This window comes from Sipha flava, unplaced genomic scaffold (genome assembly GCF_003268045.1).
Source record: "Sipha flava isolate LNK unplaced genomic scaffold, YSA_version1 176_pilon_pilon, whole genome shotgun sequence".
NCBI classification, from domain to species: domain Eukaryota; kingdom Metazoa; phylum Arthropoda; class Insecta; order Hemiptera; family Aphididae; genus Sipha; species Sipha flava.
Window position 1 is genome coordinate 937730 of NW_020272062.1, and position 14043 is coordinate 951772.

A 14043-nucleotide genomic window follows, 5' to 3' on the forward strand; every position below is an offset into this window, starting at 1 on the left:
ATTATAAAATTATTCTATCCTCAAAATTTCAAGTCGAAAATTCTTATAGGTTCGGCTCTTGATTATGAATCAGGGGAACACTTTCGTTTATTTATATATATAAAGATATATAATTTCATAATATTTTATTTATATATATATATTTATATATTAACATTTCATTAATGCATAAATATGCAATTAGAACTAAGAAAAAAAAGGAAAACTTTTTGATTTTTGAGCCAAATTCATAAAAGAGTCGTTGCCTACTTAAAAAATCAAATACCAGTCTGTAACAACATAAAGTTTAAGAACGTCTGTTATATACCTACTATAAATATAAAATGATGTAAATAGTGTGTTACATGCTTACAATAATGTACGGAATTATAGATAACATTGATAAATTATATTATAAATGATTATTTATGTTAATATTGTTGAAAAGTTTGCAAAACTTAAACCAATGAAATAATCCATTATTAATATAAGAAAGTTTGATACATAGTATTATCAAATGTTATTGCCCTATGGCAGCGGTTCTCAAACTTTTTTTTTCGCGTACCACATGTGTATATTATCAGTCACGTACCATTAATTATTAAAAATAGAATCATACAAACTTCACATAGTTAAATATATTTATTTTAAATAAAAAGGCAGTAAAATACTAAAATAAAATTATTATTTATATATTACTACAAATTTATTAGTGTTTTTAATTAATATATGAGTTAAATATTGAATTTTTAATATCAGTTCTACCACCATGCGGCCTTTCGCGTACCACCATGTAGTCTTTTGCGTACCATTAGTGATACGCGTACCACAGTTTGAGAACCACTGCCCTATGGCATTATTGTTAATTATGACAGTACTGTATACATATAAATATAAAATACTGAATACTTGCCATATAATTATTTAATGTTTAAGTACATTCAGTGGATAGGATTCTAAAAATTACAAATAATGAATCATTTTAGCAATTTTTATAATACAAATATAGAAATTATAAAACTACAGTATATTTTAATTATTTATCTCGATAATTTACGTTATTTATTCAACATTACTATGGTTACTGCAGACGTCATTGGAAAATATGAATGTGTTATTAATATGTTTTATACAAAAAAAATATACGTTTTACGAAATTAAAAGTATATTTAATAAAAAAAAACTGTTACCACAGATATCAGAGCAGTGGTGTTAATCAAGGCTAAGAATAAACGAGTTAAAAATTAAAATGAAGTTAAAACGTTAAGTTTATTAACTCGTTACTTTTTTTACAAATTAACTTTTAATTTAATAAGTTACTTTTTTTTAAGATTAACGTGTTAATTTTATTTAAAAGTATCTAAATTAAGTTAATTTTAGTGCAAAAAATAATGCAAATTATTAAATGAGGTTTTTATTATATTTATAATTTACTATTTAATTTGAATTTCCTGTAAACGAAAATAATATGAAAAATAACTTAAATAGTCATTATATGGGCTATATTTTATCATTATATTTTTATAACATTGTTATTGTATAAACACTATAAACTCATGGAAATCCTAAGAATATTCTGTGAAAATAGTAAATACTATGAGAGCGAGTGTCGATGGGGAATTAATCACAAAACAACTGTGATATAATTTCCAATTTAATTTCATTATTAAAATTGTAAATTGATTTGAGTATGAGTTCAGGACTAAGATTTATTTTAGAAAAGAAAGTTTTTCGATAGCTAGTTAATACTTTTATGTATCATTTTAAATTTCCCCAGTAATTTTCTTGAGCGTGAAAAAACTAATATTACTTATATTACTTATATTATTTAAAACGTCGTATGCCACTCTCCAGAGTGAAGTTGTTGAACTTAAAGGTAAAGTTGCTAGACTGGAGAGTAGCAAGCCCACAGAGAATATTCAATATATTATTTCTTAAGTTCTGCAAGAAAATTTTGAGCATGAAAGATGTCTTCCCAATTTAATTATATATGGAGTTCCGGAGTCTTCCTCACCGGACACCTCTGTAAGGATTGAACATGACAAACATATCATTTCTAATTCCCTTGGTTCATTGGAGAATGCTGTTCCTGAGAAGTTTAAGTTAATTCGTCTTGGTAGAGCTCGCGCTGATTTCATACGCCCTGTAAAAATTATTTGTGAAAATAAAGATGCTGCTTTCAATTTATTCTCCGCTTACAATTCTGCAAAACGTTTGGGTAAACCTTTTCCTGAAGGTTTTCGGATGTCCAAGGATAGAACTTTATTGCAGCGCAAACTCTTACGCTCATGCTACGAGGACCTTGAAAGGAGAGTCAAAAGTGGTGAAACAGGCCTGCGTGTAATGTTTGTGAACGGGTTACCTACTGTCGGTTCAATACTTTCAAAAAACGGGGACGGTCGTTTCATCAATCAGGCCAGCCAGTCTTAGCTTCTACGCTTCACCATGATTAAATCATAGGATTTTATCAAAATTGCCGTGGACTTAGAACCAAACTAACTAATTTAATTTGTAATATATCTGCTTTTAATCATTTATTTATTGTATTAACGGAAACCTGGTTAAATAATAATTTTAGTAATAATGAACTCGGTTTATATAACTATAATATTTTTAGATGTGATAGATGTACTAATACCAGTGTATTTTCTCGGGGAGGAGGGGTCCTCATTGGCATTCATAAAGACCTTTCAGCTACTTTTATATCTGTCCCTGATCTTAATGTTGAACATGTTTTTGTTCGTTTTACTGTTGGTCTATCTAATTTTGTTTTAGGTGGTGTCTATTTTCCCCCCAACTCTTCTCCTATCCTTTATGAGTCACATATTAACTCAATTGAACACTTAAGAAAGATCTACCCTTCCCATGCATTTATTTTATGTGGTGACTTCAATTTGCCGGAGTTATCTTGGGACAATAACGATAATGGCCTAATTTATTCGTCAATGTCACCCTCCCGGGGTGCTTGCATTCCTGAAACATTCGCTACGTGCGGTTTTTTTCAAAAAAACAATATAGTTAATAATGTTAATACTATACTAGACCTCGTGTTTTCTAGCAGTAAACTAATATCCGTTGAACAATCGTATGAACCGGTTGTGCCGATTGACCCATATCATCCAACGTTGAATATTTCTCTACCAATTAATATGTCCTCTTCCCATTGTAATCGTAGTCACTCATTCTATAATTTTCGTAAAGCTAACATAGAGGATGTCAGTTTGTTCTTATCGTCTTTTGACTGGTGCTCAACATTCGAATTATATAATGTTGACGCAGCGTTTAATACTTTTTATGATGCCTTACATAAATCGGTTCTTGACTTTGTTCCACTGTGTAAATTTATTGATTCAAAATTCCCGCCTTGGTTTGATAAGGGACTAAAAAATATTTTGTTTTTAAAGAAAAAGGCGCACATTAAGTTCAAGACATCCTCCAATGCACACGATTATAGGGAATTTTCACTGCTTCGAGCTCAGTTTAAATACGAATCTAAAAAATGTCTACCTAGATATGTTGAACGTATTGAATCGTCATTAATCAGCAACCCAACTGATTACTGGAAGTTCGTTAAAAACAAAAGGTCTTCTAGTGCAATTCCTAAGGTGGTTTCTTATAGGGATTCTACTTCTACTAATGAGCAGGAAGCAGCTAATTTGTTTTCAACGTACTTCTCTTCTGTGTTCTCCGAAGCTCATCTTAACCTTGATACTTCCTCGTTAGGAATCAGCTCCTTTGACTTACCTAATAATGTTAACTTTACTGTTGAAAATGTTTATGAAGAGTTAAATGACTTGCATGGCAAATGGTCCGTCGGACCCGATGGATTATCCGGTGAATACTTATATCAATTAAGAAATGTCATAGCTTTCCTTCTCTGGACTCTTTTTAAACGTTCACTTGAAGAAGGAATTTTCCCTTCTATGTTGAAGTTTAGTGCTGTCACCCCTGTACACAAGTCTGATGAACTCACTAATGTTTCCAACTATCGTCCTATTTCAATTCAGTCGTATATTTCCAAAATTTTTGAATCGCTGGTCTTACATAGTATTCAACCATCGATCAATAGAATTCTTATGGAGGAACAGCACGGATTTCGTCCTGGTCGTTCCACCATTACCTGTAATTTAGTTTTTCACAACTATGTATACCATTCTTTTAATCTGAAATCACAGGTGGATGTCATATACACTGATTTCAATAAGGCATTTGACTCAGTTAATCACAAAGCTCTAGTTCAGGACCTCAACGTATCTGGAATCGGTGAACCTCTCCTGTCCTGGTTCTCGTCTTACCTCTCTCACCGATACCAATGGGTTAATTTGTTTGGAGTAAAATCTAATATCTATCTTGCTACGTCTGGTGTTCCTCAAGGAGGACACTTATCTCCGCTCCTGTTCTCTCTTTTCATTAATAGTATATCAAGTGTTCTTTCCAACAGCCGTATTTTAAGCTTTGCAGATGACATCAAACTTTTCGCTTGTATATCGTCCATCGATGATTGTATTTTGTTACAGCGTGATTTTGATCGGTTCACTGAGTGGTTTAATAAGTTAGGTTTATCACTTAATGTTTCTAAATGTAAGACCATGACTTACGCCAGGATTCAGACCCCTGTCACGTACGCATATCACCTCGGACCTACTGCTATCTCAAATTCTAATGGCTGTGTATCTGATCTTGGTTTTATTCTTTGTAGCGATCTTGATCCGAGACCTCACATTGAGCATATTTGTTGCAAAGCATTTAAAACACTGGGGTTTATTTTAAAATTATGTATTGACTTTAGGTTATGCTCATCCTTTAAGATACTGTATTGTGCACTTGTTCGCCCTATTGTTGAGTATGGTGCTGTAATTTGGGATCCTCATGACATCAATGATTCACTAAGGCTTGAAAGGGTACAACACAAATTTATGAGGTATGCCGGTTTTAGATTGAATATCCCATTTGAACCACATAATTATGGACCAGTTTCGTCTCAACTTGGGCTGGTCTCGCTGGCTGAGCGTAGACGTATCGCGGGCATTAAGTTCCTGAGTAAATTGTTGCAAGGTAATATTGACTCTCCTGATCTGCTTTCCTTAATTAGTTTTAGAGTACCTCAACGTCTCTCCCGATCTATTGCTCCTTTCTATGTACCATTCGCCTCAACAAATTACTTAAAAAATGAGCCAATTGCACGAATGATGAATAATGCCAACGCTGACCCCTCTTGTCTTCTGTATTTGTAAATAATTACTGATTACTGTTAACTATTAATTTTAATATTCTTTATTTTGTATCATATAATTTCATAGTAAGTTGTACATATTTTCCAAGGGATTATCCCGTATATTAATAAATAAATAAATAAATAAATAAAATAATATTAACTAATATAACTAATATTATTACTATTATTATTATAAAACTAATATTATGTTTGCAATTTTTTATTTTTCCAAATTAGAAAATTTTAACTTTAAACTAAATTTTTTATTTTTCCAAATTAGAAAATTTTAACTTTAAACTAAATTAAGTTAATTTTTTTTCAAAGTTAACTTTTAACTTAACGAGTAAATCATAATTCATTTTAATTAAATTTCATTTTTAAGCCGAACACTTACTTTCTGATAATGAAATAATAACATTAATTCATGGAATGTTCAATAATATTGTTAACTATTATCGGAATCAAAAATAAATAAAATTGATTTTTAATTGTTCTGGGATATCTTATCGGTTGGTTTTTATAATTTTTTTTTCTAATACATTCAAAACTATTATTTTAATAATTAACGTATAAAATAATGCGCTACATCATAGAAATTACTCTTTAAAAATAATTGTGTTACAATTGCGTTATTTTAAGTAAAATGTAATGAAATTACTGCTGTGTTACTGAAAAAGTAATTGCGTTACAGTAATTCGTTATTTGTGTTACGTTACTACCCAACACTAGCTGTATGTAATTTAATGATTTAATAAACAAGTATAATCGGTGTGATGGGGCGTTCTATGTAATAATATAATGTTAACGCCCTATGCACTTTTCGTGGGATCTCCACTATCTGTACATACTAACTACAAGTAACCATGGGTGGAGGAGGATCTTGAACAATATTATCAGGGCTGTCACCGTAGGGAGAAAGGGGGTGTCGGAACCATTTTGCTCCAGAGCCCAGTCTAAGGAAGTTTAAAGCGGGTACTCATCAAGTCTAGATTTATTTAATATACTCAGCGTTACCCTTTAGAAATTATTGATATTAATGTATTATTTCTAAACTATTTTTTCTTTATGAAATATTAATAAATTTAGTTAAATAAAATTAACTTTAATTTATATATTTATATTAAGCGCGCTTTCACAGGCTAAATTTTCAGTTATTCTAATTTATTAGATTTTTCTCTTATCGTATTTATTTCATGCACCCATATTCATATCTTCTTTTTAATTTTAAGGATAAGTAATAAAAGTAGTTCTTCGTATGGTACTGGCGAATTAGTTGCAGCAAGAAGGATTTATTTGTTTTTATAACCAAAATCTTTACGTAATATTCGGTACAGAAAATTTCCCGTAAAAAAAAAAAAACTAGGAATATTGAAAGTGGTCATTTGATTATTTAAAATTTTTTTTTGTTATTTTGAATATTTCAAATATTAGTGTTTTATAACATTTTATTACAGTACTATCAATAAAAAAAAGTCCGTGCTAGGTATACAGATAGAGTAAGAAAATATCAAATAAAACAAGCCGCAAAAAAGTACAAACTATAGAACAAAAATATCAAGAGAACCATATCGAAACGAACAGAGCTACATCAGCTACCTCTCAAAAAAATCACCTAAAAGTGCACAGAATCGCAGCAGCATCGTATCAAATCAATCACACGAAAATTATATTAAATTATCGCAAATTATACGAGCGTAATAATCCAGGAATCCGGACAGATAATCGAATGCGTGTTAAATTTTAAGTCGGTACTTAATATATTATACAGTGACAGTAATAAAAAATTAAATACAGATTATAACATAAAAATAAATACCAGTAGACAACGGGACGTAGGAACTGTACGCAGACGCGTAAAATAGAGAGGTGTTTGGGGTTCAACTCCTTGCCTCGAAATTTACGAAAATATGTAAATTATAAGAGTATAAAAATATACAATCTAAGATCCCACAAAATATTTTTTTGATGGTATAGGTACTAGGTTAAAGCGAACTAAACGAAAATAAAATTTTCTTTAGACCACTCCTCAATGCATCGTGTTCTGATCGTCGTGATAACCACGTGATTGCTGCCTGCCGCGTTCTGTGCACCCGAGCCTTTAGGTTTGGTGATTGCCACGAATTAAAATGTATATATAAAATGTATATGAGGTGTATGTAAATTTTTTGTGATTAATGTGCGCGAGAGCGCCTATGGCCGGAGCATCGTTACCTTGTCCGTTGACGATTATTCGTAATAGGGGGAGGAGAAACGGCGTGACGGATTGACGACGATCACGACCATGCGTGCACGATGTATAGCACTTCCTTCAACTGTAACGATGCGACCACGGTCTCCTACACATCCCCACTTCCAGCACGGAACGCTTTTCGTGAGCGCTTCGCAATCGGGATCCACACCGCCGCACCGCGGTGCCCTTGGGCCTTATCACGGCGCCTCGCTATAGATAATAGCCCGTCCGTTCGGTTCGTGTTTCTTTTCCTCCTCTCGGAGCGAATTCGTTTAATTTTTATTATTAATTTCCATTCCGCGCGTACAGTGCGGCAATTCATCATTTCATCATATCGTTTTCTAACCGGCGGTTGGAGGGGGCGGTTTTGATGTGTGCAATTCATTACCATTGTACAACACGTAGTACGCGGTCCGGCAGTCGTTGGCGGTTAATCGTGTCGTACGGAACGCAACAACGTAACAAGCACTGAAGTTCGCGTCAAATGCCCGATAACTCTTGATTGTGCCGTAAAACTCGCACGAACCACCGCCATCATGAGCGATTCAGTTCAGATTCCGTCTTTGGTCAAGTTCTTCAACGGCGGACTGGCTGCGTAAGTACCTACTCACCTCCACACAACTTTCGACGACCTCGAACCACAAGTTGAGATTATCACTCGTGTTGAACGACGTGGTGGGCTTTATATTTGCACTGATCCCGTGTCCTTTTTTTAATTTATTATGAACTTACTTTTCTTCTTATGAAGAAGTCGAATTCTAATTTTTTTCCCCAATTAGATTTCTCCAAATCATTAAAATTGTTTGATTTCAAATGATTGAACTACGTTTCATTTTGAGTGACCTGTTCCTTCGAATTATGATTTCGATAGTGATACTTAATGTCTTGCAGGACTGCGGCCACAGTCGTTGTACATCCTTTGGATGTACTAAAAAACCGTATGCAGATGGCTGGACGCGATGTTACTGCCACTGAAAAACAAAAGTCCATGGGTGGTATTGTACGATCTATGCTCAAGGAAAAAGGGGTGACAGCCTTTTATCCTGGACTCTCCGCTGGCATCCTCAGACAAGCTACATATTCGACAACACGATTGGGGATGTACAATTCATTATTTACAATCATGTCTGGGTGAGAAGTCATGCCAGATATTTTGAACAAATAAATAATGTGAAGATCTCATAAAAAATATTTTTTTTTCCAGGGAAGACAACAAACCTCCTAGTTTGGTGGTTAAATTGGGCTTGGCTATGGTATCAGGAATTACAGGTGCTGCTGTTGGTACTCCAGCTGAAGTAGCTCTTATACGAATGACATCTGATGCACAATTACCTTTATCTGAAAGACGTGGTTATACTAGTGTTATTAACGCATTGGCTAGAATTGCAAAGGAAGAAGGTATTGCTACATGGTGGAGAGGATGCATTGCTACTATGGGAAGGGCAGCTGTAGTTAATATGGCTCAGCTTGCTTCATATTCTCAAGCTAAAGAATTATATCTAAAGAGCGGTGAGTTATTAGAAGTTTTATAACCAGAGTCCAAATTATCTTATTTTTCATGTAATTTCTGTTTTATTAACTATATTATAATTCATTAGAGTTATTACGTATACTTTGCAATAAATTCATAATTTAACATTATTTATTTTATGTTAAATATTAATTCTAAATTTTTAATTATTGATTACTTATTTTTCTCATGTTTAAATATCATATATATGGTAATTATATAAACACTTGAAACATAATCTGAGCCTTAATTTAAAACTTAGTAAATAACACTTTTTATTATTTTTAAATTTGTACTTATTTTTGTATTTTTATGGTTATAATAAAAAAAATTAAAAAAAAACTTGTTTTTAAATATATTATACAAGAAATCAGTTATATTTATAAATGTTTTAAACCAAATTGAATTATGTAATTTTATTCACATTATTTAGTATTTGCTCTAGTTTTAACATCTTGAGCAATGTATTTAACAATTAGCTTAAAATTAGAATTCTTAGGCAATTAATCAAGTTGAATTTTGAAAGCTCTTATTATAATTAGTACAAAATTAATCTTAGAATGTTTAAATATAATATTAATTTAACTAAACAGGCTCTTTTTATAAATGTATTTAGGTGTTAAATATAAAACTTCCATTCATTATTATGAAAAATAAAAATAATGTTTACATTGATTATAGAATAATCAATTATATATTATAATTAATTTTTATTTTGCCAGTTATACATATGCTTACTAAATAATTTAAGTGTTTATAATCAAAAATTTATTAATGTTTTAATTTAAAGAATAACAAAACTTAAATAATTTAAATAAATCATATTGATTTTTCTAAATCTAATAGATTTTTTAACTTATCTATATAACTATGATCATCTTTAGTTAATAATTTCTTTAGTCTAAATCATTATGGCTTTTACACAACAATGTTTATAATGTTTTATTAAGTTGTATATTTTGAAAAGTATGTAACATGAATTAATTGATTTTGTTTTGTATAGGATATTTTGAAGAAAACATAGTATTGCATTTTGCTTCATCAATGACTTCTGGTGCCATTACAACTGTTGCATCATTACCAGTAGATATAGCCAAAACTAGGTATGATAAATAAATTACAAGTAAAATAACAGAGTATGAAATATAAATGAATCTTTCTTATAATAATAATAATAATAATAATAATAATAATAATAATAATAATAATAATACTCTTTGAACTTTGTTACTATAGAATACAAAGCATGAAAATAATTGATGGAGTTCCAGAATATTCTGGTACAATAAATGCTATGGTAAAAGTAGCGAAGAATGAAGGTTTCTTTAATTTGTGGAAGGGAATAGTGCCATATTTTGCTAGAATTGGACCTCATACAGTTCTAACATTCATAGCGTTAGAAAAATTTAATGAGGCATATAAACTTGCAGTGTTTGAACGCCAGTCAAAAAAATAAATTACAATTTTGATAGTTATTAACTAAAAATAATTTATGTGCTAATATTTAAAATTATTATTGTTGTTTATTTTATTTTTTATATTTTATATAAAAAAATATAAAATATAAATATATTTTATATTTTATATTTTTTGTTTTATTTTTTTATTTTTTCTCTTAAAATTATTAATTGTTATTTTTTTTTTTTTTTTTGTTAAAGATTTCATTTAATGTTTACACAAATAAAAAGTTAAGTATATATATTTAAGACTGTAAAAGAATATAACAAACTTAGGAATGAGCAAATATGCAGTATTAATTGAATGTGATAAAACATTTTATAAATCTTAACTGGTAGAAGCAATCTTTTCTAAATGTCGAACTGCATCCTTTAACTTAAATACTAATTCTTGAAGTTGTTGTGGATTGCAGACAAAATCGATGTATTCTATTGTTCCATTATCTACAGTCTTTAACCGTACTTTGTAAAAGAATTCGGACACGTCATCAAAAACACTAGACTAAAAATATATCATATTGAAATAATAATAATAATTATAATTTGAATGCATCACTTGGTTAGTCATTATTGGTAAGTCATAATTATCATTATTAATAACTTAATTTATAGTCAACTGACAACAATTTGTTAATTTATTACAAAAATAGTATAACTATTTATTTAAGCTGCTTAATATGTAATGTGATAATAAATTTGAAATAGAGCAAGCAATAAAATAAATATTAACCAGTGTCAATTAATTTGTTAATAATACTAATATGATGCATTGTTGAATTAAATTAAACAAAAATTCATCTATTCAATAAATATATTAAGTACTCACTTGTACACAGTAATCTAGGCGACACTCAACATCGACAACACAAGCTAAAGAAGTAGTAGTGATCTTGCAGATTTGCATAAGATGTGAACTGATAGTTTCATAAGTTTTTATTATTTCTGGTATACGGACATTGTTGGCCAACACAAGTGTTTGGATATTCATATTCAATTCATTTCCATCCAAACAATATCTACTTGCGATTGTGTACAGAGCCACTAATGAAGCATATGCTTCTTTTACAATATCTTGTTTAGATGTAATAGTCGACTCTATAAAATAATATAAATTACAATTTAACTAATAACTATATATCAAAATAGGATAAATTAAAAATTATATAATTCACTTCAATAGTTATTGTATTTTTAATGCATTGTGTGACCACAGATATATGTTAAATAAGTCCAACGGTTAAAAACTTGGGGTTAATCAAACTGGGTCAACAACCTGCACTAGTTTATAATTTAACTTCATTTTTGCATGTCAAACAAACTATACTATAAAATGAAATACAGGTTGAATATAGTCTGAACTCTTTCCTTACATTTACGGTAGACATTTATCATAACTACGATTTTTATAAATATGAAAAATTATTTTTCATTATTTACTTTAATAAATCCTATGTTTTTGTATTATATTGGTAACAAAAAGTTTTAGTTTTATAAAGAAAGATAATATATTAAATAAGATAATGAAGAGTATCTTACTTTTAAATAATCCCATTATTTATACTTGAAAATGTATTAAAATATTTTTTGGAAAGCAATTTTGATAAAATAATTGTACATCTCCACACTTTTAAATTATTTAATTTAACTGTTATGACTACAATTTGATTCAATTTGTGTTTCAATACAATTAAACTAGGTAACCCTATGTGTATACATGCATAGTTCTTATGGACAAAGATGGTAAATACTAAATAATAATAATAACCCCTTAGGTTTTGTCTTGGTTTATTGGCCATATTCATATTTATAAAAAAAAAAAGACAACATAATAATAATATAACCTTCCTCTTGTACTCCCTGAATGACTACTGTGTTCAACAAAATATTTTGCCTTGAAAATAAAATAGACCTAAGTATAAATAATCCTTAATTGGTAAACTACATTAATCATTACAAAACTAGAGTACATAACTTAATTTGAATATTTGAAATTGTATTATATGATATAAATAAAATATTGCAATTATATATTACAAAGTTAATTACAAAGTATTTTAATTACAAAGTTAAAGTTACCTATTTAAATGTATAACAAGTGATTTCCTTGTTTCATCATTTTTGTTAAAACTTAATACAAAGTTCCTCAACTCTTAAGTAATTCACAATCTAATTTTATTAATATTGGTTTATTGAGTTTAGTAGGAATTGAATTGGTTAGATCTTAATTATTTGTAATAAATACTTTCTTGATAGGTATTCAACTATTTAAGAAGTATTTCTATTTATTATTAAAACCTACATTTAAAATAAAATGTGCTAAAATTAATAAATAGATTGATGTCTGTACTATAAATAAATGATTTTCTGGTTAAGATTAATAATTGTATAATTTTAACTTAAAACTGATTAGGTATTTAATAAATCTAATTACATCAAATTAAAAAAACAAGTTAAAACCAGATAATATTTTTCATATATATTTTAAAATCAAATATTTATTAGTTTAATATTACCAAAACGTTATAAAGAAAATTCCATTCAAGATAATTGTTTGTACTATTCGATGGTATATATTTAATAGTTTTAGTTTTTATCCTATTAAGAAATGGTTTCTACAATAAATATTATGGCTGTTTACATAATTTTAAATAATTTAAAAATAAAAAAATCTTTATTGTTAATGGATGAACATGGAACACAATATTAGCATTAAAATAGATATTTAGTTCTCACCATCATCTGTTAATTGGTCCGTAGTATCACTGTTTAACAGAGTTCCCAATCTCTTCTCAGCTTTTTTAAGCAACGTCTGGAAACATTTGTCGTTAATCAGAGCTGGATTACACAATCGTTTCAGTCCCAATTCAAGTTCTGTTGATATATTCATAGTGACATTTGAAAAAAAAAATTTGGTATCGTTAACTGACAAATATAGGCACTAAATTATAATAACAAATTCAATAAAACGCACTACACTTGAAACCACATGCACAAAAATACTGTATATTGAGTAACTATATATTACATTATGTAATCAAAAATTTAGTTATCACTAAATACCGATGCACCATGCCTTTCGTTATCTATGTAAACCATATTACTCTAGGATGTGAACCGTAGACCTTATACTCAGTATTAAGTTTATGATGTGAACCACGGTATAAGATATACATAAGTTTAGATATATATATATATATATATACATATATATATATATAAGTATATCTTAAACCGAGATGTGAACACGAGCCCTTCCCCGCAGTAATGCATTAAGCTGGCTTATCATAAAAAAACGTTATCAAAACTTCAAATTGTAAAATGTAAATGTAAATGTAAATTTAGGAGCTAGAAGATCTTTTTTGATTTAAAAGGTATTTATTTATATACTATTAGGTATATTATAATGTATAATATGAATATATATGAATATAAATTAATATAATATAATGTAATATTATAATTAATATAATATTATGTCCTAATGTATATGATAGATAGGTAGGTAGGCACGTAGCTAAAGGAGGGCTAGGATGTTCCTGGCCCAGCCTAATATGTGTCCGGCCCACCTAAAGTATTGAGAGGGGCTCATTATTATATGATTGCTTTTAATTTTTACCAAATTCTTAATATTGCCTAAATATGACGCAAATGA

General features: G+C 29.3%; 3 protein-coding genes across 4 annotated transcripts; 1 reads left to right on the plus strand and 2 right to left on the minus strand.

Annotated features, from left to right (window-relative positions):
- Positions 1-1760: 1760 nt before the first annotated feature.
- Positions 1761-7965, minus strand: LOC112680382. 2 transcript variants are annotated; one of them, XM_025550467.1, is made up of 3 exons: positions 7406-7965; positions 2179-2280; positions 1761-2122 (listed from the first exon to the last, which is right to left on the minus strand). In XM_025550467.1, exons 2-3 carry the CDS (start codon positions 2267-2269, stop codon positions 1914-1916), a joined length of 300 nt encoding a protein of 99 aa, XP_025406252.1. In that variant the 5' UTR covers positions 2270-2280; positions 7406-7965; the 3' UTR covers positions 1761-1913. The 2 variants fall into 2 exon arrangements, with proteins under 2 accessions (XP_025406252.1, XP_025406250.1); XM_025550465.1 differs by lacking the exon at positions 7406-7965 and adding an exon at positions 2346-2401.
- Positions 7961-10450, plus strand: LOC112680381 (mitochondrial 2-oxoglutarate/malate carrier protein-like). Its single transcript, XM_025550464.1, has 5 exons — positions 7961-8019; positions 8316-8555; positions 8629-8933; positions 9938-10037; positions 10171-10450. Exons 1-5 carry the CDS (start codon positions 7961-7963, stop codon positions 10388-10390), a joined length of 924 nt encoding a protein of 307 aa, XP_025406249.1. The 3' UTR covers positions 10391-10450.
- Positions 10451-10615: 165 nt separating this feature from the next.
- Positions 10616-13433, minus strand: LOC112680336 (COMM domain-containing protein 3). The gene is made up of 3 exons (XM_025550394.1): positions 13125-13433; positions 11218-11486; positions 10616-10893 (listed from the first exon to the last, which is right to left on the minus strand). The coding sequence occupies exons 1-3, from the start codon at positions 13276-13278 to the stop codon at positions 10720-10722; spliced, it is 597 nt and encodes a 198-aa protein (XP_025406179.1). The 5' UTR covers positions 13279-13433; the 3' UTR covers positions 10616-10719.
- Between the last annotated feature and the right edge of the window lie 610 nt (positions 13434-14043).

Bases quoted from the DNA above. Each gene is read 5' to 3' on its own strand.
- LOC112680382 (XM_025550467.1), bottom strand. From the start codon at position 2,269: ATGAGCGTAAGAGTTTGCGCTGCAATAAAGTTCTATCCTTGGACATCC. The intron at 2,123-2,178 runs GTAAGCGGAGAA...TAATTTTTACAG, and splicing joins CCCAAACGTTTTGCAGAATT to GGCGTATGAAATCAGCGCGA.
- LOC112680381 (XM_025550464.1), top strand. From the start codon at position 7,961: ATGAGCGATTCAGTTCAGATTCCGTCTTTGGTCAAGTTCTTCAACGGC. The intron at 8,934-9,937 runs GTGAGTTATTAG...TGTTTTGTATAG, and splicing joins AGAATTATATCTAAAGAGCG to GATATTTTGAAGAAAACATA. The intron at 10,038-10,170 runs GTATGATAAATA...TTGTTACTATAG, and splicing joins GTAGATATAGCCAAAACTAG to AATACAAAGCATGAAAATAA.
- LOC112680336 (XM_025550394.1), bottom strand. From the start codon at position 13,278: ATGAATATATCAACAGAACTTGAATTGGGACTGAAACGATTGTGTAAT. The intron at 11,487-13,124 runs GTGAGAACTAAA...ATTATTTTATAG, and splicing joins GGACCAATTAACAGATGATG to AGTCGACTATTACATCTAAA. The intron at 10,894-11,217 runs GTGAGTACTTAA...ATATATTTTTAG, and splicing joins GCCTAGATTACTGTGTACAA to TCTAGTGTTTTTGATGACGT.